General features: G+C 33.1%; 3 protein-coding genes across 3 annotated transcripts; 1 reads left to right on the top strand and 2 right to left on the bottom strand.

Annotated features, from left to right (window-relative positions):
* Positions 1-619: 619 nt before the first annotated feature.
* Positions 620-3302, top strand: LOC11422393 (pectinesterase). The gene is made up of 3 exons (XM_003598177.4): positions 620-1273; positions 1691-2020; positions 2495-3302. The coding sequence occupies exons 1-3, from the start codon at positions 715-717 to the stop codon at positions 3187-3189; spliced, it is 1584 nt and encodes a 527-aa protein (XP_003598225.1). The 5' UTR covers positions 620-714; the 3' UTR covers positions 3190-3302.
* Positions 3303-4803: 1501 nt separating this feature from the next.
* Positions 4804-6521, bottom strand: LOC11415212 (uncharacterized). The gene is made up of 3 exons (XM_003598176.4): positions 5527-6521; positions 5261-5307; positions 4804-5168 (listed from the first exon to the last, which is right to left on the bottom strand). Exons 1-3 carry the CDS (start codon positions 5738-5740, stop codon positions 5034-5036), a joined length of 396 nt encoding a protein of 131 aa, XP_003598224.2. The 5' UTR covers positions 5741-6521; the 3' UTR covers positions 4804-5033.
* Positions 6522-13041: 6520 nt separating this feature from the next.
* Positions 13042-18197, bottom strand: LOC11420309 (monocopper oxidase-like protein SKS1). Its single transcript, XM_003598172.4, has 9 exons — positions 17948-18197; positions 16898-17007; positions 16386-16656; positions 16142-16280; positions 15278-15644; positions 14356-14721; positions 14188-14266; positions 13483-13682; positions 13042-13376 (listed from the first exon to the last, which is right to left on the bottom strand). Exons 1-9 carry the CDS (start codon positions 18089-18091, stop codon positions 13277-13279), a joined length of 1776 nt encoding a protein of 591 aa, XP_003598220.1. The 5' UTR covers positions 18092-18197; the 3' UTR covers positions 13042-13276.
* Between the last annotated feature and the right edge of the window lie 9326 nt (positions 18198-27523).

Here is a 27523-nt window from a genome sequence, read left to right as displayed (position 1 = left end):
TCGCCTACATATTTCCTTCTCTTGCTTAATTTGCAAACTAAAAGCACATGGAGTACGTACAATAAAATTTCTTCTATATGCTTGAACAAAACGCTCACAAAACCCTACCAGGTGAATTAGGTTACTATGTTCAAAGCAACTATCCTTCACCCCACCCTAAAATAAGTCTTCTTAATAAAAAGGATAATATATTCAATTTTTTTAACAACATTATGCATGCATATGAAATAAACACACAACTTAGCCAACTCAACATATTAATTTAATTTATATATATATAGTCACAGCCGCAAAATCCAAATTAGTGCATTTATAAGTAAGCTTAAGAATATTGCTATGTGAATCCACATTAAGACACTTGTTTTTCTTGCAATAACAAGTAATTTGGCTTCAACTTTCTGGATTATTAAGTAATACCATTTTTTCTAATAGATAATATTTTATTCCTATATTCAATTAATTCTTTCTTGCATTTGCATCCACTGTCTGTATCTGTGTCATTTTTCATTATCACTTGCAATTCATTCCACACGTTTTCACCTTCACACTCCGCCTACAAAAATTTATGTATATATATATATAGAGTTTAGGGTTTAATTCTCATAAGTCAAAACCAAAAACAAGTGAACAAAAACATCATATATCACACATTTGTTATATGCAACATAAACTCTTATTATTTTTTAAACTCTTCAATTATTCTACAATTGAATTATGGCAATCATTGGAAAAACATTGTTTATGCTCTTTTTCTTATCATCAATTTTCTCAATAGCCTCATCAAGAAAAGGACCTTCCTCAAGCAACATAGATTGGTGGTGCAATTTAACACCACATCCAAAGCCATGCAAACACTACACAACACAAATGAACAATCATTTCAAAATCAAACATAGAGTTGAATTCAGGGAAATGCTTGTTCAATTAGCCTTAAAACAAGCTCTTACCATGCAAAAAGAAGCACAAGAAAATTCTCAACAACAACAAAACTCATTTGTGCATAAAACGGTTCATGGTGATTGTTTGAAGCTATTTGAAAACACAATTTTTCATCTCAACCGTACACTTGAAGGCTTAAACAATGCTAGCAAAAATTGTTCACCAAATGATGCACAAACATGGCTAACAACTTCTCTCACAAATATTGAAACATGTAAAAGTGGAGCTTTAGAACTCAATGCTCAAGATTTCGATTTCATTATGCAAACCAATGTCACTGAAATGATAAGGAACATCTTAGCCATCAATATGCATTTCCTGAAACATAGCAAAGGTACTAACAATGATTTTATATTTTTCTATTTAAAATTTAAGTATTGTGCTGCTAAAAAGTTATTCAATAACTTTATTTAGGAAGAATTAAATGAAAGATAAATTATGGAATGTTTATTTTGTGACATACATAGAGTAATATAAATATGATAGGGTTGAAAATGGGAAGATAAAAATGAATTTTAAAATAACAAGACACAAAGAGCAATTATAATTTGTAGATGTTCAAGTATCTTCAATATTTTAGGTATATAATGTTTTAATTTTTTCTTAAAAAAAATGTTAAAATTTTGTAATCTCCAGATTTAAATTTGATTCATATGATAATATTGATGTCATAACACTATCGCTTATGTACTTTTTATATGAATATATATATAGTCATACTAATCAAAATTTCTGGATTCGTCACTTGCAGAAACAGAAGAAGGGTCATTTCCAAATTGGTTTTCTGTGCATGAAAGGAAGCTTTTGCAGTCAAAGGGTCCAGTAAAGTACAATCTTGTGGTGGCAAAAGATGGTTCTGGACAGTACAAGACTGTGCAGGCTGCTTTAAATGCTGCTGCTAAGAGAAAATATAAGACAAGGTTTGTGATACATGTTAAGAAAGGTGTTTATAGAGAGAACATTGAGGTTGCTGTTCATAATGACAATATTATGCTGGTTGGTGATGGGATGCAAAATACCATAATAACAAGTTCTAGAAGTGTTCAAGGTGGTTTTACCACTTATAGCTCTGCAACAGCAGGTGAATTATATTTCATTTCCTGTTTTATGTTCTTGTTATAAGAGAAAAACAATATTCACTGCTAGAAAAAGTTTAACTAACAACGAGAGTTGGCGACTCTGGTAGGTGGTGGTGGAATAGCGATGATTTTAATGTTTTTCGATCTCCAAATTTTCTTCACTGATTTAGTTTTTTCTAGATGTAGTAAATTTTATGCAACATAAAAAGATGTGAGAGAGAAAAAATTGATTGAAAATCTACAATCATTAAGTGATTTTTCGAAACTTAATTTTAAAGCCCTAAAATTCAATACTAAATCAGTGTTTAAAACTAGTTGTCACGGAAATGTGCTCTTTATATCATAGGTATATATGATATTCATACTGGTCTAATGGCTTTCTTGCAACTTATGTAGCACGAACACTTTATAGAGTTTAGATTGTTATTTATAGTTTCTAATTTTTTACATATTTCTCTTGGATCATTTAAATTTAGGTATTGATGGACTTCACTTCATTGCACGTGACATAACCTTCCAAAATACCGCCGGTCCACACAAGGGTCAAGCAGTGGCGCTAAGATCAGCCTCCGATCTCTCAGTTTTCTATCGGTGTGCCATATCAGGTTATCAAGACACTCTGATGGCTCATGCACAACGTCAATTTTATCGACAATGCTTCATCTATGGCACCGTAGACTTCATCTTTGGCAATGCCGCAGTGGTTTTCCAAAATTGTAACATTTTCGCAAGAAAACCTTTAGATGGTCAAGCTAACATGATCACAGCCCAAGGTCGAGGTGACCCATTCCAAAACACTGGAATTTCATTCCACAATTGTCAAATTAGGGCTGCATCAGATCTAAAGCCTGTTGTTGACAAGTACAAAACCTTCTTGGGCAGGCCTTGGCAACAATATTCAAGAGTTATGGTGATGAAAACTTTCATGGACACTTTAGTAAGCCCCCTGGGTTGGTCTCCATGGGGTGACACTGATTTTGCTCAAGACACATTGTATTATGGAGAGTATGAGAATTATGGACCTGGTTCATCAACAGCAAATAGAGTAAAATGGCCTGGTTATCATGTGATATCAAACCCTAATGAAGCATCAAAGTTTACGGTTGCTGGACTCCTTGCTGGACCAACATGGTTGGCTACAACTACTGTGCCATTTACATCTGGTCTTTGATCATTTATGTTGTGCTATAGCTATTTCTTCATTGCCTCAGTTATTGTACTTAATTCTTTGTAATTAAGTTCATTGTAATTCTTGTAAGAGCATGCTCATATTCTTTTGTACACTGCGAGAGATATTCTTTTTCATATTCATATACTCAAAAAAATATTATTCATATTCATATAAACATTATCGTTGTAAATCATATCTTGAGTTTAAGGGAAGCTATTAAGAATAATGATAGTTAGTAGTGTAAGTAATTAGTTCAATTATTTGGTAAGTGTGAAATACAAAATTAGTTAGAGTTTATTATTAGGAAGTTACCTTTTATCAAAATGATTCTCTTCGTGTATTATTCTCATTCAACCTTTTAAAGCTCTTTTCATTCAATTTCTCCAAATCCTCAAAATTTTAACATGGTGTGTTGGTTGAAAATATACATGTTGAAGAAGTCCCACGATGCTTAGAATTGTAAAGGAAGAGGTAGTGTGCAAGACAATTAAGGTTGTTTCTTGAAGTGCAAGACAAGCAAGGTGGTTCCTTCACTTGGTTACTTTCTTGCTTAGAAAATCTTGCATGCCACGAGGTTTTTTCTTAATATATAGGTTCTATCTCTTTGCTACAAGGTGCATTAGTCAGAAACACTTTAGTTTATATCTTTCTCATTTCTTTTTTTTATATACTCTTGTCTTAGAGTGTTATGAGATGTAGTTAGGTATTTTCTTTGGGTGTTGTGTGTATATTGTGGCTGTTGGTGTTTGAGAATAATCTATATGTTGTAAAAAAAAAACTAGATATATATGTTGAAAACAAATGTGGTTTTTTCTCCGCTTTGAAGTTTTCACGTTATATTCTTGAGTTTCTGTTGTGTTATTTTCTTTTCTCTATGCTTGTTTTCCCCAACAACCGGATCAGAACTTTTGGTTTGGTCCAAGGATAAGGATAGAAATTATTATTATGATATGATGTGGTTGCAACATTGTTTGATCTTCCACATCAGGGAAAAAAAGTGGTACTATGAAAGTGTTGCAATTACTACTTTCGCTATGAAGTTTGGGCTATAGAAAATTGAAGGAAGAATGAATTTTGACTTGTGGAAATTTCAAGTCAAGGACGGGTTAATACAATCAAGATTATACATGGTATTGATTAGTACATGAGAGTTGATTTACATTGATGCAAGACGTGCCATGAGATAATGTTGGTAATTGACGAAATTCTTGCAACATGGAAGTTGCACCATAAGTTTTCGACTTTCTTTTTGATATGTGGAAATCCTTGGAGAGGTTTACCTTTGGTTGACGTATACTACTTAATTATGATAGAGAGTATGATAGATTTTTGAACTATGATTAGTTGCGAAGCCAAAAAAAAATTGGATGGGCCATCAGAATGAACTATGATATATAAAACAAAATTCATGTTGTAGTGTGCATTAAACATAAAGTTGAAAATCAAAAAATTAAACAAAATATATTAAAATTTTAAAATAATTCTAGACGCGTTCTAAAATACTTGAAATCATATCAAATAGATTCTTCACACCTAACACTTTTCGCTAAACCTAATATCCTTTAGTCGACAATATAGATATCTTACTAGCGTAATTACAAGGATTACTTTGAGTTCATAGAAGGGGGTTTGCAAGCAAATTTCATACAAAACCTTGCAAGAAAAAAACTGTACCATATCCGAATTTCCCAACAGAAAATCAAAATTTACAAGCTAGGTGGTGAGTGCAACTACATGGATATAATGTCCAATTTTAAGGTGTAGAATTGAATGTCATTGGAGCAGCAGTTAGAAAAATGAAAAGTAGCTAGCCACTCTAGCAATTGAGAAAAAACAATACTGTATCACTTGTTAGCTTTAAGCCAATCAAGGATACCCTTTTCTGCTTCTGAAAGCTTCCCCTCCTCCTTTGCTTGCAAACCCCCTTCTATGAACTCAAAGTAATCTTTGTAATTACGCTTGTAATTACTATCAACCCTCTGCCACACACAAAAACTGTGATTAAATTGAATACTAAATATGACATACTACAACATAAAATTAAATACACCACTTTGAGTGTGTTACTTACCTCTTTGTCATTTTTCTCCTTGTTTTCCTGTGTTTTCTTCAAATATTCTGATCACACATTTTCATTACAACATTTTTTGAGTTAGCAATTTAACCACTAAAAACCTGTTCAAGTGGTAAGACATGACACTATAATAATTTAAAAAGATGAATGTGGCCGTGTGTGTCATGTCAATGTTGGACACTAGACACACGCATACATTCCGAAGTAGTGGTGCTACATAGGGCAACACATAATAACAACAAAAAAGAGTTATGCATATATACTTTGAAGAAGCAATGTCCTTGACTCAGGGTCTTGAGTAGCGGTTGCGGCGATAACAATGGATAAGACGAGTCCTCTCCTTCCAAATTCCATGTTGGTGCTTCTCAAAGTTGGGTTTGCTTGTTTTCTATTATGAACTGCTTGAACATTGGATGATGTATACTTGTTTACCGTAACTGTTAGTGCCATTAACATGGTTTGCCCTATAAAACTCATCGCCTCTTCTCTTTTTAGTTTGTTTAATAACTTATCCTAAAGGATAATGAACATGTGGTAGCCTAGCCTAGTACATTGTGCTTCATATGTATATAAGGACAAAAAGTCAATAATGAATGAAAAACTAACTCATTAGCTTGTAATAATCCTTAGTTTTAGGATATGTTTGGTAAAAAATAACATATAGCTGAAAAGAAAGTTTAGAATAGATAAAAATGAAATAAAACATTTTCTCAAAGTAAAAGGGCTTGGTTTACAATAAAATCATTAGCATGTACTAGTTCATTTATCAGATTGTGGTTCCAACAATCACTCATTTGTTTTATGGTATAGAGGATAAAAAATAATTTTAAAATATGAAGACACAGCAATTATAATTTGTATATGATGAAGTATCTTCAATTTTTTAGGTATATAATGTTTTAAGATTCAAGTCGATACAATTCAATTGAATCAAAATTCAATAAAACAAAACTATACAACCTCTTTTTTCAACACTATATTGGTAGAGGATTGCAAGTGCCACGTGAATAAAAATCTAAACTTCAACAAGAAAGAAAACAAAGAAATGCAAATGCCATCAACCTCAATTTTTTACTCAGCAATAATCAAACTTTTAGGAAGAAGAGTAAAAAGCCCTCATGATAGAGATTTGTGATAATAAATCATAGTCATTACCTATGTTTGGTGAAAAGAAATTGATGCAGGTAACAACTATGTAAATTTAAGAGATTGTGGATGAATCTTAAACTCAGTAAAATAGTGAGAGAAGAAGAAGAGCAAAGAGAAGGAAGAACGAGAATGGTGGACCTGTCTAAATCTCTAAAAATAAAAAGAAAATTAACATTTAAATGAAAATTACATTTGTACCCTTTGGTATTAGTTTTCTCAAAAAACAAAAACATGGGCATTTGTGTCAAAGTGAAAAGGTGTTGGTTGCTAAAAATTAAAATAGATAATACATTTTAAGAATTAATTAAAATAAAAAACAATTATTTTGTTGACTAAAACAACGACATTCATTCATTCAAATTGATAGACAGCATCAATCGAGAACAAATTAAAAATTGCTAAAACCATAAGAGATGAATTTGCGTAGAATTCACAACATCCAGCTTAATATCACACGACGTCAAAATACCTAGAAATGTGGCAAAGCCTAATATGATGACATTAAAGGGACTCAAATATTCTGCCTCAACATATCTCTCTCTTCATGCTGCATCCTCAACATATATCTCTCTTTCCCTGCCAGCCACAACACCCTTGGTTTTCATTTTCAAATCAATGGCTTTCAACTTCTCCTCCAATCTTGAACGCCAAATACATGAAAATAGGATTGATTTGCTTGGATTTACGGTTGAACAGACAATGAACATTGCCAATTTCATTTCGATAGACTATCACGACAGGCATCTTCATTGTGGATTTGTCTACAAAATGATTACTTAACTTGTTTCTTCGATTTTCTGCATATTGGTATCTTTATAAATTGCTTGAGCTATTAGCTCACGATACTCCATTCTCGGTTGTTATTGAAAATCTAGCGTTTGAGATTTTACAATTGATTGGAAATCTCAAATGGTGTTTTTAGGGAGCATAGTGGTCTGAACTCGAACCCTTCTTACTCGATCACGAGAAGTATAGCAGGATATTTGTCGAGCAAATCGAGTGTAGTGAGAAATTCTTGACGTAAATAACCGATGATATTCAAACTAGAGAACAACAAGTTCTTGCGGAGCAAAGAGGAATATTGGCTCAATGGAATGGTTCTGCGGAAAGATCTGAACAAGTCTTGAGATAGGTATCGGTAAACTCGCTTTCCTGTTGTTGTTTCTACATGGCCAAGTATTCAAGGTGCTATCTCAAGACTTGTTCAGATCCCTCCGTAGAACCATTTCATCGAGCCCGTATTCCTCTATGCTCCGCAAGAACTTGTTGTTCTCTAGTTTAAATATCATCAGATATTTCCATTAAGAGTTTCTCACTACACTCGAGTTGCTCCACAAATATCCTGATATACATCTCGTGATAGAGTAAGAAGGCTTCGAGTTCATACCACCATGCTCCCGCAAAACACCGTTTGAGATTTCCATTCAATTGTAAAATCTCAAACTCTATATTTTCAATAAAACCTGATAATGGAGTATCGTGAGCTAATAGCTCCAGAAATTTATAGAGATACCTGTATGCAGAAAAACAGAAGAAACGGGTTAAACAATCATTTCGCAAGACAAATCCACAATGAATACGCATGTTGTAATATTCTTTCGAAATGAAATTGGCAATATGCATTGTCTGTTCAACCATAAACCAAGCAAATCAATTCCGTTTTCATACATATGGCATTCAAAATTGGAGGATAATTTGAAAACCATTGATTTGAAAATGAAAATTGAGGGTGATGGGGGCACGGAAAGAGAGATATAAGTTGAGGATGCGACGGAGAGAGAGAGGGAGAGAGAGAGAGAGAGAGAGAGAGAGAGAGATGATTAGGTTTATGGAGAGCGTAATACTCTACTTATTTATAGGCTTATGTTAATTATTATTTTAATAAAATAACTAATATTGTCCTTGACCAAAAGAAATTAATACGGTTAATAATGAATAAATATAATAATTTAATGTAGTCAAAAGAAAAAAATTAATGTTAGTTTTCTTTTCCCTTACTGTTTTTGAAGGTTTTTGCACACAGAATTTCATAAACTATCAATGCATTCATACCTGGTATAATTGTTTTCTTGCTAACGACTATTTCAGGACATTTATTAATGATTACAAATTAAAAAAAAATATTCAGTAAAAGAAATTCTATTTCTATTACATGGAATACACAAATTTTCATAAAAGTTTACCATTTAAGATCCTTAAAGAGTGTCCTGAAATACTCGTTAGCGTTTTTTTTCTTTCTACAATGGTGTAAACCTAGAACCCACTCCAAACTTTTGTCTATATTGATCTTCTTCATCCACCTTGTTGCAGAAGTGACTCATAATTGGATTTCTGGAAGTGCAAAAAAGGGGCCCGATTTGGATAAATCGGTGGGCGATTTTGACTGGTTTTCCAGCCTTTGCATTCGACAATTTTCGGCAAAAAAATTGTCGAAACAAGCATTACACCCTCCTATGGCTGGTCGAAGGAGAGGTGGGGGAACGATACTTGCTAGAGTTGATGCTGCAGAGGGGTCAACGTCACATACGGGTCCATCCAGACGGTGAACCCGACACAGTATCAGCAGGATTATAAGGTGTATGAGCAGGCGCAGGATCAGGCCTATCATTTTCAGGAGCCTCAGCTGTATCAGTTTGATGCGTATCAGCAGCATCAGTATGAGGATCATAAATTTGTAGCTCGTGAGTTTATGAAGGTAAGGATGAAATGATTACCATATTAGTTTTTAGGTTTAGTTTTATCCTTAAATAGCTGAATAAATTAAATATTTGTACACCAAAAATAAATAAAATATTTATTAAATTATATAAATATGTATATATGCGGGTTGCAGGGCTGGATAATATAGTACCATTACCCACACCCGTACCCATCTAAATTTGCAGGTAATTACCCGGACCCAAACCCAAACCCATACCCATAAAAGCGGGATTTTATCCTATCCATTACGGGTATTTTTTGCGGGTGTCCATCGGGCTCCAATTGCCATCCCTACCGCTTTTACCTCACTTTGGTGGACATGTGGCATGCTGGATATGGGTCCATGCGGATGTAAGTATAATTTAATGTTTATTTTACTTCTTTTACTATTTATACAACTTATTCTAATTATTATTTTACTTATTTAATGTCGATGTAACTATTATTTTACTTATTTTAACGGTGTTTTTTTTTTTTTTTTTGTACTTCAATTTCGAAAAAAATATAGGGTGAAAGGTATCTCGCACGGGAAAAAGCTGAGCCTTAAAAACTTGACCATGCCTATGTCGGAGGAACAAAATGAGTGGTTTTGGTCAGAAGTGAATATGTCCGGTCTTACTCCCCTCCTGACTAGTGGGTACTAGAACATCTCTCACGGGTTCGTTTGTGCGATGACAGAGAGATGACATGAGGAGACTGTAACACCCAGTTTTCCCAATATGAAAATTTCTTAAACATTATCAAAGTAAACAACTTAACAAACGGGATATCACATTTAACATAATCCAATAACAATTAAATAACAATTTAACCAAATAAACTTAAACGTTGCAGCGGAAAATTATTTCATAATCCATAAATCTTTTGGCACGTAGGCCCCATCAAGTATTTCAAAAGTTAATCAACATTATAAAAATAACATAAATGTTTCACGTAATAGAATGAAGCATGCATATCAAAACCCCATCCCGTTACGTATCAGAGCGACCTAGACGACACAGTGAGGCAAGGTCACTCACAACAGCAAACTGCACACTTAAGCACGATCACCTGCAAGTTACTCATACGAAGAGCAACATTTTCAAGCAGAAGGGGTGAGATTTCTTAACACAATATTATTAATCAATATAATACAAATCATAATTAACATCATAATCATTCTTAATCAACATTGCATCTTTAATAAACATGTATCACATAATCACAGCTTATTCATCATCAACAACATAAACATCTTTGAGACTCTACAAATGCGACAATGCAACTTAGACACTTATATGCATGTGGTACCAATCGTCATCATAAGTATTAATATACTTTCATCGTGCGGAGGACAAAGCTCCTAAACGTGAGGAGGACAAAGCTCCTAATCGTGGTGAGGACAAAGCTCAATGAACGCTAATGCATGGACTCTAACAATAAAACATCTTAATCAACTTATCACATATACATCCAATAATTTGGAGTTCATCATCAGCTTATACATAGACATGCAACTTAGTTAAATAACATTGCAGCATAATCAAATCACATCAAGCTTAAATAACAAATCATTTTCAACAATTCTTGATCAATTAACAATAATCAAGTGAAGGCAATCAAATTCATATTTCATTTCATTATCCCTTAACAGTTCATAAAATCATCACAGTTCACAGTCATTATCCCTAATAGGTCATATTAGCACCTAAAGTCCCTTTTCTAATCAATCCAAACAGCTCAAGTCTCTCAATCCTCAAAAGCACTCAGTTCTGGAAGTGCTCGCGAGGCGAGAGCATCTGCTCGCCATGGCGAGTACAAGCCAGAATCCCAACTAAGGTTGTTCTAGGTTCAATCTCGTTCTAAATCATTCACTAATCAATAGTAGGCACCTAAAGGTACTCAAAAGTATCTAAGGTTCAACTCAAAAGTCAAAAACTCACAAAATGACATACACTCTGGTCACGCTCGCTATGGCGAGTAGGTTAGTTCGCCGTGGCGAGCTACAACATGTAACTCGCGAGGCGAGGGGCTTTGACTCGCGTGGCGAGCGATGAAGTTCATCACTCGCCGTGGCGAGGATCATTGCTCGGGAGGCGAGCGATGAATGTCGCTACGGGAAGAATGCAGTTTCTACACGAAAATCATCATCTAACAAGGTTCTAAGCCTAATTTCACATCCAGAATTCATCCTAAACATATTCTAAGGTTATAGGACGGTTTCTACATCAATCTAACTCAGTTTTACCGTTTGATCATCAATTTTTAGGTTTTAACCTAATTCCAAAACTTTTCTAAATTCATCCTAACTTTGTCAATTATTCATTAGAACTATATCAATTAACAATACTAAATTAATAGTCTCACCCTTACCTTGTAATTGCAGAATCGCAGCTCTCCCTCTTGGTTTCTCCCTTCTATGGCTTTTTCTCCCTTTTTCCAAAAACTGATCGTACGTGCAATATTTTTTTCTAAACTAGGTCTATCTCTTTTAAAGCTCTTCCTAATATCTTATCTTATCTCACTTTCTCCCCCAAAACTCTCTAAAATCTCAAAACAGCCATCAACTAAATATTTTTCTTATTTTTATTTTCTTATCAAATCTTATTTTATTTAACAATAAAATAAGTCTCATAATCTTATCTCATCACCAAAACACATCAAATCTTTCAAATTAACTTAAATCATATTAAATCAACAAAAAACTCACACATATATTATATAAATATAATATAATCGCCTAAACTCGATTAAATAACTAATTAAACGAAAGTGGGCGTTACAGAGACCAGCAACTTCCATCTACCTATTGGGGAGATGACCATCACACTAGATTATGTGGCGTGTCTCCTAGGCATCCCCATCACTGGAAGGCTCCTTCCTGATAGAGAGTTAACCCGAGACGAGGGGCTAGAGATGATTTAGGCAGACCTACTTTTTACAGCGAAGGTTGCCGCTAAGGAGCTGACAAAACAGGGTGCTGCTCACATCAGTTTTGGTGTACTTAAGAGGAGCGCTACGAGGAGCTTTTGAATAGGTGTAATCAGCTGCTTGTGCCTGGCACAAAGGAGGAGCGAGACGAGCGAGCTGAAGTTAGGCTGGCCTGCATTAAGGCATTTATGTTGCTTTTGCTTGGATGGACCATTTTTTCCGGGAAGAACAGCAAAAACATTAATCTTCTTTGGCTGCTTGCGCTGCAAGATATGGACGAGTTGGACAGCTGGTCATGGGGTGGGATGGGACTTGTTTTCCTATATGAGCAGCTATCTCTTGCCTCCGACTCATCTGTGGCCTCCTGTGGTGGTTACATGATATTGCTTGTGGTAATATTTGTTTTTTCTTCTTTTTTACTTATTGGATCGTAAATGTTTAGTTGTTTGTATAATTCTTGCGCTAATATAAATATTTGTTTCTTTGTGTTTGCAGGCATGGACTTTGGCGCGCTTCTCAAACATCATTCCGAGAATTGATGATGATTACTACAACCCTGTTATTTCCCCGTTTGTGCGTCAATGGAAACCTCCCAGGGGCTTTTCTAATTCTGGACACTACATAGCTACCATCGATTTGTTGGACCGTTCACATGTCACCTGGAGGTCGTACAAGAGACGACGACACATCACGCCCTTTCAGGACATATGCTGGTACTCCGGATGGATCATGGCCAGCAGCGACAGGATGGTCCGTCACTTGCCAAAGCGGGTTCTTAGGCAGTACAGGTATGTCCAGACTATTCTGAGGGCTCCTACAGACATTGAGCTTATTGCGGCAGATGACGTGGCCCAGGCCTTCATGGAGTTTGCTCTACATGTCCTCACCCATCAGCAGAGGGGTCATCCGGTTCCGAAGAACTAAGGTCAGGAATTCAAATACAAAAAGTTAATAATACCAATAGAACAAGCAAAACTTTTGACACAGGATTGAAAATTTAAGTACATGATCGAAATATATTAAAATTTGATAAACTACTGTAATCATCTATTAAGAATATGAATTACCAAATTCAAGTAGCCTTAATCACATTTTGAATAGCATATAAACAACCAGAAAATGTGTACAAAGTAAGCCATAACTAAAAGAACAAAAAGCATATGTTGTTTTCCTCAGACCAAGAAATTACTAATCACACTTCTTGACAGGTCTAAAAAATCATAGTTGATAAATGTAAAAATGCCGGCAAAAGCTTTAGCTAGATGTGAAAATCACAAGAATTCCCATGAACAATGTGAAAAGGAAGCCACTTCCCAAAGAAGAATCTGCAGACGATGAAGAAGGTGTCTGCTTTCTGCAGGTATAAAAAAAGTAAAAATTAAAAAAATAGGCTTGTTTTGTACAGCGTCAATGGAAAAATCGGGTACAAAAACACTGTCAATGGAAAAATGAGATGTTACTTTTGTTTGTATTTTAGAGGGCCGCAATATAGAACATTTTCTGGTGCACCAGTCTCTGTGTCGCCGGCTTCTTCAGGATTGACAATCCTCAGATAAGTTTCTTGACCTAGGTACCACCTGTCCAGATTTTCTGCTCTCAGATTCCAAGATCCAACATTGTCTAGAGACACCAGGATTGCTGTCCATCCTCCAGGAAAAACCTGTTATAGTGGTAAAATAGTCAAATGATTGATTGAGTCCCCTATGAATTGAACAATTGTAAAATACTCCCTTCAAAGGTGTTTATGTATTAGGTCTAACTTTAGATCAAATGCTTGTAACTTTTTCATTACATAGTAGTGCCATTTAATTAACAAGAAAAAATTATGTCCCTAATATATTTTAAAAAGCACATGTCTCCATGCATAAGCTTGCTAACATGTACAAATCATTTGAAAAAAACCTAAGGTACTCTTTCGTTAGAGTAAACACTTTTTGTTTCCATTTTGAGAAACAATTTGTGGAGAAGATTTTTGTTTCCTATATAAATCTTTTAAACCATGAAAAATGTTCGTAGCAAACAGGCCCTAAATTAAAATCATTAGAAAATCTAGCTAGTTGTCACTTTTCAATATTACAAAATTTAGAGCAAAACTTTCAATCAAAGAACTGATACAATTTAACAAATAAAATAATAATAAGAAGAAGAAGAAGAAGATCACACACCTGAGTTGTGCTGCGAGATATTGCATCCCACCTATTGTAAGAGTTTCTTGAATTTTCGGACCAATCACCATAGTCCATCCTAAATCCAAGAAATCAATTGTTACAAATGTGATCATTAAACAATATTGTAATTAATAACAAGAGAAAGTGAAAGGTGTTGATTCTTACCCAACAACGAAAAATGAGTACCCATCCAGATGAAAGTTTTGAACAGAGGAGTCATTGTTTTGCAACACAATCTCAATGAACCCTTTATATGTAGCATTGATGATTGATCTATCAATAACTGGTGTTCTGTTCATCGGCTTACTTGGAAAATCAAGCTTATAAATTCCTCTTAGTTGATTGTTGTCAGCGAGCCGAAACGGAACGTCGGGTTTTAGAAATGAGATTCCGTTAATTGCAGCTCGAGTTGTGCCGTTGATCGCCACTGGTGCTGTAACCTTTAACAAGTAAGTATCCGTAATGTTGATTGAGCCGTACCGAAAGGACCCTTGAGGGTTAGGACGAGCTCCACTTGCAGATGTGTTTAGCCTACTCAACATCATTATGTAAAAAACAATGCATATTAGCCAGCTGATAAGGGAAAACATCAAGGTGCTACAAAATATAACAACAAAATACAGAAAACATATAGCTTTTCCCTTGATCATTCCGAGTCATTAGAACTAAATATAACAAGATGCCATAATCTTTTTAGCAAAACTCTCCACATTTATATTTTACACTCCATCAACCAACGTGAGTTGTCACTTAACTCTTGCAAATCAGTGTTGTCAGTCGCATAAAATAGCGGTTTGTTCAAAATCTGTTACATTGTTATATAGACGCTAGGGTCACTAATTGACAATATTTTTTACAAAATAACAATTTGTTCGAATTCCGCTATCTCGTTGCCTATTTAACAACACTGCTGAAAAAGGTATCAATGTAGAAGCGAAGCATGCCAATATGTTAATGAAGTTGTCAACCTCACAAGGGAAATTGTTATCACCCAAAAAGATCCAAAAAATACTTAAAAAATAATGAAATATTGAACTATATTCCATGCGATATAATCCTCTATGACATCAGATTCTAAGAAACAAACCTGATACTTCTTGCTTGGTTCATTGATGCGCCCTTGTTATAAAAATCATCCGGTGGTGGTGGCAGAGGACCAGATACTCCACCCTTGGAATTTGAGTAGTGTAAAACAGCAACACCTGTAACCTTCTGCCATAATGATTCATTCACAAACCTCGCACTTGCAACAATATAGTAGTCTGTACTCGCGTTCTGGTCGGTGGAGAGCAGAAAAGAGTAGGACTGGCCAGCATGAATATCAAAGTCGGTGTAATTTGCCTGATCGGTGTAATACCCTTCAGTTTCTACCAGAAATAGATTATGATTTTGAATTCGAAAGTTCAAAGAAGTTGAAATTCCAACATTATGGACACGAATACGGTAAGTCTTGCCTGCAAAATATATTTGTAGTTCCAGTCAGAATTCAAACTGTTCCAATTCCAACAACTTGCTGTATAATAAAACTTAATAGTCAATTGAAACAAATACAGCAATCTACCTAATACCATTCTATATGATATAGTTAGCTTCTAAATCAAAACTTCAGAAAATCAAAACAGAAAGTAGGTTCAAAGTTTGATGTTCAAACAGAAAGTATGGAACAATAGTAGAAATCATGAATGAGAAGAGGTGAAGAATAAAGATATAGTTCTTTGAGATAATCAAAACAAATTACTTTGCAGAGAGTGATGAAAGAACCAGTCACAAGTCAAACCAATAAACCAGTGGAAAAATTGAAAGTGGGTGTGGTTTACATTGTGTGTAGGCATTGGTATTGTGATTTGTGACGGTGTTTCATAGCTTAACATTATTTGTACAGCGTGAAAATGGCATTGGGAAGAAGACTAATACCACATTGGACAATAAAAATTAATGGAGATAATAATACCTGGATCAACAGTAATTGTTTCATGATCTATCCCATTAGGTACAAGAGTATTATTGTACTGATAAGGTCCCTTCCCATTGATAAGAACACCATCTGGTATTCCAAGGTCTTTTCCACCGTCAAGTGTTGATCTTAGAGCCTATATTTATCAAAAAAACATACAAAATAGCAATCAAATATCAATAAAAACTCACAACATCTTCAGAATTTACAGAAGAAAGTCTAATGAAAGGTGATAACTAACCGTGTAGTCCTGAGTATACCAATCACCAATCATAATGAAAATTTCACCGTCGGGCTGCGCGAAAGGAATCGGTATAATCTCCCTATTGTTGATAACAAAGGGACCAAATCCACCCGAAGCTCTTTGGAAATTAGTGGAAGGGAAGTAAAAGAAACTCCCTATTTGATCCTTCACTTGAAACTGATACGTCCAATTCCATTTCGAAGGAATTGGACAATTCGTACCAAGAACTCCATCCTGCCACGAGTTACGCCGCATTTGAACACCAGACCTACGACAAACATTTCAAAAATAAAGCCACCGAATGGTTTTATTCTAACAAAATAAAGCAACCGAATGTCACATAGTGTGTGTATAACACTACCTATCTCTTATTTTTTATCTTGTACAACTTCCACACATTTCAAAATAACATACAGAAACCAAAGGACAAATTAGAATATCATTTCTCTATGAACAACGGAAAAGTATAGTAAAATATAGCAATGTAACAGTGAAAGTTTGAAACTAACCATGTTATGAGAAGATCTTCATCCAGCTGATTAAACACATCAACTATTACATGGTTATTTGTTGTAACATTAATCACAGGTCCAGGAAATTTCCCATTGATAGTTATAACCTGCAATCAGAATTTAACCATAATAGAGTATTATCATAATCAACAATAAATTCTTAGAACATTTTTTAGTGGAAACGCACGCAACTACATAGACTAATTCAGATTCATACCACAGTAGGTGGCAAAACTATAGAACTTTTAAAATTTATAATCTTATAATTATACTTATTAATTAATAATAATTATTAATATTAATATTAATTGTTAATCATATATGAGAAATGTTAGCTAATTAAAAAATTAGGGCACAAACAATAAAATTGGGGTAAAAAATTAACAAATGAAAAATCTCAATAATCTCCATTGAAATCACACGAGGGCCAAGTCCACCATCAGTCACAAAATCACAATCAGATAGTTTAAAGCAGAAACTTTAAAAAGTTGATACCTTTTTCAAATTTACACTTTTTAAACATATTTGAAAGGGACTGTTTCATAGAAAACAAACCATAAGAAACACAACAAAAATTGAATGAACATGCAAAATTGAATATATACATAAATGAAACAAAATAAAATAAAAAAAACATTTGATTAGACCCTTTTTCAACCTCAGAATTAAGCCATTTACACATACAATCTCAACATTCATGAAACACCAACACAAAAAATTGATCATTACAATGGAAAAAAACCATATAACAAAGTGAAACAAACCATATAACAAAGTGAAACAGAGGTTAACAAAAAAAACTATACTATTACAACTGCATGATAAGAATGAATGATTAAAACAAAAACAAAAACAAAGAAAACAATTACTCCACTTTCTACAGAAACAAACAAAAAAAGGAATCATTTTTACGGTTTATGAACAAAACCCAAAAAAAAAACTTTTCTGAAAAGAAAAAAGGAATGATTTTTATGCCAAAAGAAAACGACCCAGATGAAAAAACAGGCTTAAAAGAACGAAATGGAATCAGAAGAGCAAAGAAGGAACCTTTTGAGGAACACCAAGAGGAGAAACAGTGGTGGAAGAGACGTGAAGTTCTGTGGAAACAGTTGGGTCACCAGAAAAACAGAGAGTTGAAAACAGAGCAATGTTGAGGATGAAAAAACAGAGAGAGAATCTGAAGAGACCCATTGTTGAAAATTATGAGAATGGATGAATGTGTATAGTGCAAATGTTTTTCTTGTGAGAATGAATGTGGTTATATACAGAAAGAAATCAAGAGAGAGAGAGAGAGAGAGAGAGTGTGTGTGTGTAGAGAAAAACGGCTATTTGTATTTCCAAAACAATGCTTTGTGAGAGAAAATTTAGGTACTACACTCACTACTACATAGTACAGTGTACCTTAATCAATGATATTCTATTGCTTTAAAATTCTTTTTGAAAACTAATATCCGATTCAGAACCGACTAATCGAAATGATTTAAGCTCGTTGTTCATTTGTTATGATTTAAATTAAAATCAGAACAAAACTCTCTATAGATTAATTCATCAAAATTGATATCAAAGATGATTGAAAATGAGATCTTAAAAAGAGTTGGTTGAAAATTCTTTTTGCCAATTTTTTTTATATATTGAGTGTCTTGCATGAAAAATATTAATTGTTTTCTTGTGTGAATAGTATATTTCTTGCACTCGTGTAGATTAATTTCTCAAATAAATTAATACCATAATGGATCGTAAAGAGATCGAATATTGATGCATTCTCATAATCGTCTAAAATTATTTTATATATGTATTCAATCAAATTATATAAAATAAATATTTTTAAAGATATTTTAAGAATTAACATAAAAAGGTAGTTTTATGTGTGGATTAATTTGATACTTTTTTGTTTTGATAAAGATCGATGCTTAATGTGTAAAGTTTTTTCTATATAAGAGTATTTCGAAATTAATTATACTTTTAGAAAGTTGTTTTTTTATCCAAATTAATTACAGGAGAATACATCTGTTTGTGTCAATTAGCAAGATGGATCTGATTGTTCAGAATATTTTATTGATTAATTTCTGATTATTTTTTAAAAAGAATTTAATTTCTATTAAAACATTTTTACACCTTCATCAAATCAAATCATTTATGATTCTCCCTTTTTAGATTAATTCCTAAAAAATCTCTACAATTTATGATTTGATTTAATTTAATTGTATTGATGTGAAAACAAAGTGTTACACTTTTATTGCATAGAAATTATTATTTTTATAAAATAGTGACTTGTTGTAATAACTACTTTCATTCCGAAATTACGGTTGTGTTAGTTAGTTTATTTTTAACCCTATGATTTCAAGGAAATACGACATTGGTAATTCATAATTCGACTATGAGGTAAATATATTATACATTATTCCTTACTAAATGAGTTAAGCTCACGTGACTGACACAAATGAAAAAAGTTATTAATAAATGAAATGATGTTGTAATTTTATAAAAAAAAAATAATAATAATATTAACTATTGATTATTGAATATTAATAATGTTAACAAGACCTTAAAAAAATATTCGTCTCATAAATTAGTGTAAAGTTTGGACATACAGCTATCCGGTATCCCCCAAGAGTATCTTCAACAAAGATATTCATGTTAATTACATGGAGCGTGTTCAACGTTAGTTATACAACGTGAATAACAAAAAAATGGTTGAAGCAGCTTAAATAAACTATTTTTTTTACAAAAAATTGCTTAAATAAGCTATCACATCATCAAATTAATCTGGTTTATTTTCTCATTTGTAAATAAATAAATAAAACTTATTAAAAGTGTGAATTTTATAAAATTGCTAAATTTTCTATCATTAAGAAAAATATTCTTAAGTTTTGTTTTTGAAAGAAAAAAAATATGCTTAAGTGTGAATTTATTTTTTTTTATAATTTTTTTTTGACTTAATTGCACTTTTGGCCCCTATTTTTACAAAAGTTGTGATTTTGATCCCGATAACTAATTAAAATACAAAACAGACCCCTATGTATTGGATCTTTGGCAGTTTTGGCCTTCAAAACCAATTTTGACCTTGTTAACGTTGGTCTTGGGTGCCAAAACAGCCAAAGATCCAATACATAGGAGGCTGTTTTGTATTTTAATTAATTAGGGGTCAAAATCGCAACTTTTGAAAAGATAGGGGTCAAAAATACAATTAAACCTTTTTTTTTTTTTTTTTGGTACATGTGATGTAATCCTTTACTTATAGAGTACTAAACAATCAAGTCTAACCCAAAAATCCATGTCAAGTAAAAATGTTCAACTCAAGAATTAATGTCACATTTATTTTTTATATTTTTGAGAAAAATTCCAGAAAACTGTTTTTTTTTTCTTTCTTATTTTATAGGAGAATTTTTCTGCTTGCAGTAGTGCTGTACGTTCACGAAACGGCAAAATTTTGTCATGTTTCTAGGAAATGGATTCCATATAAAAAAAATATTTGAATATTTTTCAAGTCAAAACGAAAAATCTTCTTCATTTTGATTGATTGAATTATTCTTCTCCGTTAAGCGAAATTGCATTATTGATTTATTCATTTCAATTCCTTATTTGATTCTTTTTTATTTAATAAAAAGTGTTATTTCCTTATTCAATTTTTTGTTTTTGATTTGATTCTTACAAATAAGGAATCAATTATTCAAACCTTTTATTACGGAAAATAACTTATTTTGCACAATGAGACGTCCAAACATGTCACAAAGGATCTATCTTCCAATTTTAGTCTCTCCATGTTACGGAAAATTTCAATATTGGAATTTTGACTCATTAGTTATAAAAGGATTTGACTGCATTTAATGATCTTTTTTTCTATAGTGACTACATTTAATGATATAATACAATTTTAAAATATCTTTGAATATTTTTGACATTATTTTTTCATTTTTCTATTTTGATATAACAACTTCCAATTAAAAAAAAATATCATGTTCAAATAAAATTCTGCTTGTAGTACTAGTATGATTGGTTAACGGGTAATGCCAAACTGTGCATGAAAGTGATTACAGGGAACGTGTGTTTACTGCGTTTGGCTGTCACATTTCCTTTCATTGAGTTTCTTCTTCTATTAAACTTTCACAATCCAGTTGTACTCAAAAATCTGAGTGGGTCCCACAGTCCTACATGCATGACTTTTGGTCCCACCTCATAATCTAAATATGGGCATGTATTAATTTCTCTCTTTTCTATATATGGTATATCATTTTTTTAATGAAACTTGTTTGATTTCTTAGACCATAATGTTTTTTTTTTTTTTTGAGTAAACACTCAATTTATCCTTGAAATTGAAATGGTAAGTTTCGTCAATTATCCCCCTGAAATTAACAAAACTTCAATTATCCCCTGAAGTTGCATAACGTTAATCAATTTACCCCTCCGTCAAATTTTTTTGTTAACTTCTTACGTTTATGATCAAATACCCCCCCTGAAATTTTGCACTTATGTGCAAAATGCCCCCTAAACTTAAAAATTTAGATTTTTTTTCTTATAAAAAATCATACATTTAGTTCTTCAAGTAGTATATTGTACATATTGTCATAAAAATTCTATTCACAAGAAAATGAATGAATATATGTCAAAAAAATCATGGTTTTGTCATGTGCAGCCTTTTCATTCATATTTCATATTTATCAACAAGGAGCAAGATAAATTTTTTACAAAGAAGGTAAAACTAAAAACCAAACATTAAAAAGATATTAAACTGTTGAAATAAACCAAGACAAGAATGCCATAGCAGCAAAAAATTGATATATATCACATAACTTTGTAGTACAATGTGATATACTGGCTTCATGCAGAAGGTCTATGACAAAATCTATTTAACATGTTGCAGCTAATAGATATGGCATTTCCTGCATTATAAAAATTATATCATTAATTAAATTTCAAATTCACAAACCTAAGCCATGTTTCTTCTTCCTTCTGCAGATATTAACCTGTGAATTTTCTTTATGGACACACAATTATCAAAGACTTGTGTACTTTATGACTGCATACTCTAACATAATTACCAACTTGTGTAAAAAAAAATTCTTATATATATGTATATATTTAAAACACATGAGAGTAACATACCTTCCATAAAGATTTATATGACCAATAGCTGCATAAACATACATTCCATAAAGATTTATATGATCAATAATTGTTAATTGTTTGCCTTTAATATTTTTTGAGTCAAGGATAAAAAAATATAAATAAATTTTCAAGTTTATGGGGCATTTTGCACATAAGTGCAAAATTTCAGGGGGTATTTGATCATAACTGTAAACAGTTAACAGAAAAATTTGACGGAGGGGGTAAATTGATTAACGTTATGCAATTTCATGGGGGTAATTGATCATAACCGTAGTTCCCCCGCTAATATGTTTACGGTTACTTTACGGTTATGCTCTAATATGTTTGTATACATACGTATACAAATAGACAAAAGCATAACGTATGTATCCATTTATGCAATTTCAGGGGGGTATTTGATCATAACCGTAAACATATTAGAGCATGGGATCTTAAGATTTGGAAAGGACTATCCATATTGCTTTTGAGCGACCCTGATAATTGGTGTTTTTAGGGTGAGTATATGTGATGGTCTATGTAATGGCTGGTGACTTAAGGATATCTCAATCCGTTGAGGGATTGAGTCTTGGTTCATTCTAGAACAATTTCCCATAAACCTTTAGTTGTCGGATTCATATGATGGCTTGTGTTCGGTCTTTACTAGGATTGGTATCATAGCCTATTAGTCTAATCACCTATTTGTCGAGACCAGCTAACATGATGATTATTTTTAGGTGTAAACGATGGGAGAGAAGAATACCACATGAAAGTTGTTCATGTCAATGATAAATGGAATAGTTGTAACTTGTGGAATTTGTTATGGTTTCGCACATTGCACTACGCAATAGATCTTCTGATTGTCGATTAACCATCTTCCCCTATAAAAGGTAGCAAAATTTAGAGTCTTATAAAAAATGGGTAAAGGCATCAATCTATCAACCCATTATGGATATGGCTTCCGATAAGCATGTATATTCATACATTTATGTTGTATACCGAAGTACCTCTTGATTGTATCGACTATAAGGTTGGGATCCAACATTTGCAGTTTTGAAGTTCTTACCTCGACTGCAACTAGCAGACACCATGTATGTTCTTATGACTTTGGAGTCATGGTTGACCTTGAACTTGAGGTTAGGGAACTCTCCATGACTTCTATTTGTTTGGATCACCATTGATTCTCCATTGAGTCTAAGGAACCAACAAAGTCTATATTGGTGAAGTGGATTCATGATTCATGGGTGCTCATATGTACAACTTCATATTGCCCAAGTGATCGTCAACCCACCGAGGGTGGTATAAGTACATCAAGTTGTTGAAGGTATGTTACATGTTTAGATGATGCATATGGATAATTCACACATGGCCATTACATATGATAATCCAAATTTGGACATTAAATTCTTGCTATTGGGCAACAGACGTATCCTCTAGTGCAAGACATGCTGATTGACTACATATTGTTTCCATAAGGCAAAATTTGTTGGAGGCCAATGTTTCATACTGCTTCAGGTTGTCTCCTCACCATATGTACATGTTCATCTTGAAGATTGGTCTGATTATAAGCAAAATTCCTCACTTGGTGCACTTTAGGTTTAGCTGTGGAATAAATACTAGGTTATGAATAAGGAGTAGAAGGAAGTACATATTGTAATGATCATGTTGAGCTCCTACTGATACAATAATCATTTGGCTTTCATTAATAAGACATGTTTGATTTTGGGTCCCTTGTACCCTTTATGGAGCGTTGGTGACTAAATTTTCACCAGAATTGGCTCGTACAACCTCCAATTCCTTGGCTTGTTGAACTTTATTGTAAGCCATTAGTTTAATAATTTCATCAATTTGTTTGAAGACTTGATACATGATACCATGAATCACCATGTCAATATGATGTTGAATTAAAGATGTTGCCATTACTAATGGAGACTTATGTATTTTAATCGGTCGTACATAAAAAACGCTAGAAGCAGCCATGGATGTTGGCTTTCCCAACGTTTGCAAGAGCTCACTAGGTCGAGGTTGTCCAAACATTCTAGTTGTTGAATATCACATTTGTTTCATACTGTTGAGACTCTTTTCAGACCTCAGGTGCATACAAGAAACTTAGTCTTGACTTGGTGTACTAGATTTTTCAGTGGTAAAGTTCATATTGCCCCACTAAGCATGCCAAATTTGTTAGTGGCGCAAAAATTCAGTCGAGGTTCGGCTGAATATCCTCAATTGTGATTCCATCTTCTTCAAGCGAATTAACTTTATACCTCGGTCGTGGGTTCCTTTGTTTTTCAAGTAGAGCGTTAAGTATGATTGTGTTTTGGAAATTTTGAGCTCCACTAAGAAATGCATAAAAATAAAGACATAAAGGTAAATGGATGAAATATCAAATACGCCTATTTGATTAAGGATGTGTTAAATACGCTTGTTATCTCCTTCTTCACGGTGTGGTGCGTTCACATAGTCCTTAGAGCACAACTCTTACGAGATTATGTCTCATCTCATCCCTTCATGCGGTTAGTTTGTTAAAAATATTGAATGTGAGTTTCTTGCGTCATTGTCCAATCTCACTATGTTTCGAATCAGTTTGAGGCATTTGCGACCCGCATACTAAGTTAGTGGTTATGAGAAATAATCAACTTCTCTCGCTCTGCTGCTTTAGCATAGCATATCCTTCCATTGATTGAGAGGCTTCCTTGCCTAATAGTCTATCTGTCGAAATCAACTAACGAGATGATTATTTTTAGATGTAAAGAATTTGCTAGTTGGATTTTATAGGGAATGGTTTTAGAGGGCTAAGACTATATCTTGGTGTAGTTTAAGATTTTGAAAAGAAAAAAAAGGACACTCTAATTTTTCGATCACTCTTTTAATCGGCTTTAGAAACATTTTACACTTAGAGTGTTAACTCAATGATAAAAGCTTAATTTATAATCTCATGATTTTGGTATTATTTTCTAATCTCTCTCACACACATTAACCGGTAGATAAAATCAGTAGAAATGGCTTGCACACATCCAAATGATTATAAAATACTGAAATTAGTTATGCACTTTTTATGTATCATTACATCTTGATGATATGCTACAACATGATGGAGTCTAATGCATGTAATGAACTTCAACTCATAAATTATATAGCGGGTAGTGACTATCACTTCCTCAATTGCTATATCAATTTCTCTATGTTAGTTGATTTATTAATAATTTAAAGCATGAAAGTGTCCATAATTTTACGTCCTCTCTTGGGAAAAGAACTTGTTTATTAATTTTTATTTTTATTTAAAAAAAAGATGGTTATGTATTGGTGAATGATGACTTGTCTTGTGACCAACATAGTTATGTCCTTATACTGTCGCATTCTTATTTGACCAATATTTCATCGGGCGACCATAGTTAAAATTGGATTAGAGTCTTAAAAGTTTATCCGATCAAATGTTAGAATTGAATTCGAGTCACATGCAACCCGATCTAACATGTTATTTGTATACCCTAGACACCAGTTGTTTAATTATCAAAAAGTGAATGAAACAAAGTAGATTTGGACAAAGGTTTGAAAATCCTAGGAATACTCCACTAATACCTTTATTTTGATTCATGTGGATACCTTTTGCGGGTAAATTATGGTCTATGTTTAGTGATTCAATATAATATGCTTTGGTCCATGTTGGAAGAGGACAATTGCTCAAATTATTATACTAATATCAAGAGATTTACTTGCACAAATCCCTCTTTTCATAATGCTTTTCGGTATGGGGTGTCCAATTTTCAGAGTACTGACTTTTACTACATGGATGGATTAAAAAACTTGCTTAATTGCTATAAAACACGAATACTGACATGGATATTAGACACAACATAGACATTAACAGGTTGATATCGATAATTATTTAAAAAAATCATATAATTCAGTATAACTATATGTGTCGATGTCGTATCGAAATCGGACATACCTAAACACATCTAATTCGAGGATTATATATATGCTTTAAAGAGTTGAGTAACATTCTTTAAACTAAAGTCAATTCAATTTATTTAAAATTAATTTTTGTCACTGCATAATTAATTAAAGATATACAAATGTATTTTTGTTTATGCATTTCAACTGCTCAAAATTGAGATTGACCGTAGCTTGCTCTCACAAACTTTTGGAAGAAGTCCCTTGTAATGGAGGTTGACTACCCAATCAAGCTACTCAATGGACACTTCAAATGCAACCGTTAATGGAGGAGAATCAATGTATTGCTAGTCAAATTAAGGGCTACCAAGGATTGAGTATAATGATATGGTGCACAAGTTGTGTTTTTGAATTATGAAATTTTCCTTGAGTATAGCATACGGGTCCGTTAATGGAGGAGAATCAATGTATCACTAAGAAATTACATCAAAATAAACAAGAAAAGGACAATAGCATAGGAGAGGCTTGCTTGAGTATTAAAATCTAAATTCAAGAAGATAAAGTAAACAATTGCTTTTTTTTTTTTTTTTTTTTGTTGATAATAAGTAAACAATTGCTTAGTTTGTAATTATGTTATGAGCCGGTTATTAAATTTTGACCAAATCATGTGAGAAAAACACTTAAACAAACATTTGCTTAATGTGAATCAAATCAATTTTCCAAACAAATTTCAACCAATTTATCTGATGTTATTTAGGGACCCGTATGTTACGGTTTTTGACATGGAAAACCCATTTTTTAAGCAAAATAATCTCTCTTTTATTCTGTTGAAGTTTTCAACCGTTTATGTTGGGCATTGACTTGGGACATGTTACCAAAGTGCATTTCAACATCATGTTAATGTGTGGATGTGTCTATGTGCATCACGATTCATTGAAGAAACAAGAGGAGGTAATGTTAATAGACTACTAAGATATGATGATAAAGTTTGGTTTGTTTGAAAGTAGCTATTAGATATAACAACATTATGTTAATGGTGATATATTTTTTCAACAAGAAAGAAAAGACAAGACTAACGCATAATCCTTACTTCACCAATATAGCATAAGCAAACAAATTAAGAGATAGTTGAGAAGGACACTCATCTCAAATTAATAAGAGACCATTGGTGGAGGTTTGAAGCTTCGTCAACCAATCCGCACAAATATTACCCTCCCTATATGGCTGAATGATAGGAATCCATCAATCTTCCACCTTAAACCCATTACCCAAACTTTAATTATAGGATTGCAATTTTTTATTTGGACATGGTGTAATATATTTTTCAAACATTTTTACTAATAGTAAATCAGTCTTTTGTTTAGAAGGATAAATCTTGAAAAAAAAAAAAAAAAAAACTCTTGTTTGAAGGCCTAAAGCAAGGATTTACTCCACCATTATGTTCGGGTGTTGACCCTACAACAAATCAAAGATTTCAAGTTACAAGGGTTTTAAATTCCACAATTTTCCTTTTAGAATCATGGTTTCAGAACCCTAATTTTGTAATATTTCTTCTTGAACACAAGGTCCACAACCACTTCGTCCACCATCACAATTTCTATAATCTTCTTAGTGGCCAAGAACAATAATGACAACTTTGAAGCTCTA

Source organism: Medicago truncatula, chromosome 3 (genome assembly GCF_003473485.1).
Source record: "Medicago truncatula cultivar Jemalong A17 chromosome 3, MtrunA17r5.0-ANR, whole genome shotgun sequence".
Taxonomy (NCBI): Eukaryota; Viridiplantae; Streptophyta; class Magnoliopsida; order Fabales; family Fabaceae; genus Medicago; species Medicago truncatula.
Note: the sequence above shows the minus strand (reverse complement) of the source record. Positions and strands in the feature narration are given on the sequence as shown.

Excerpts from the sequence above, each read along its gene's own strand:
- LOC11422393 (XM_003598177.4), top strand. The coding sequence starts at position 715 with ATGGCAATCATTGGAAAAACATTGTTTATGCTCTTTTTCTTATCATCA. Across the intron at positions 1,274-1,690 it reads TTTCCTGAAACATAGCAAAG|AAACAGAAGAAGGGTCATTT; the intron begins GTACTAACAATG and ends CGTCACTTGCAG. Across the intron at positions 2,021-2,494 it reads TTATAGCTCTGCAACAGCAG|GTATTGATGGACTTCACTTC; the intron begins GTGAATTATATT and ends ATTTAAATTTAG.
- LOC11415212 (XM_003598176.4), bottom strand. The coding sequence starts at position 5,740 with ATGAGTTTTATAGGGCAAACCATGTTAATGGCACTAACAGTTACGGTA. Across the intron at positions 5,308-5,526 it reads AAGGACATTGCTTCTTCAAA|AATATTTGAAGAAAACACAG; the intron begins GTATATATGCAT and ends ATGTGTGATCAG. Across the intron at positions 5,169-5,260 it reads AGGAGAAAAATGACAAAGAG|AGGGTTGATAGTAATTACAA; the intron begins GTAAGTAACACA and ends TGTGTGTGGCAG.
- LOC11420309 (XM_003598172.4), bottom strand. The coding sequence starts at position 18,091 with ATGGGTCTCTTCAGATTCTCTCTCTGTTTTTTCATCCTCAACATTGCT. Across the intron at positions 16,281-16,385 it reads GGTATACTCAGGACTACACG|GCTCTAAGATCAACACTTGA; the intron begins GTTAGTTATCAC and ends TGATAAATATAG. Across the intron at positions 14,722-15,277 it reads AACCAAGCAAGAAGTATCAG|GCTAAACACATCTGCAAGTG; the intron begins GTTTGTTTCTTA and ends GATGTTGAGTAG.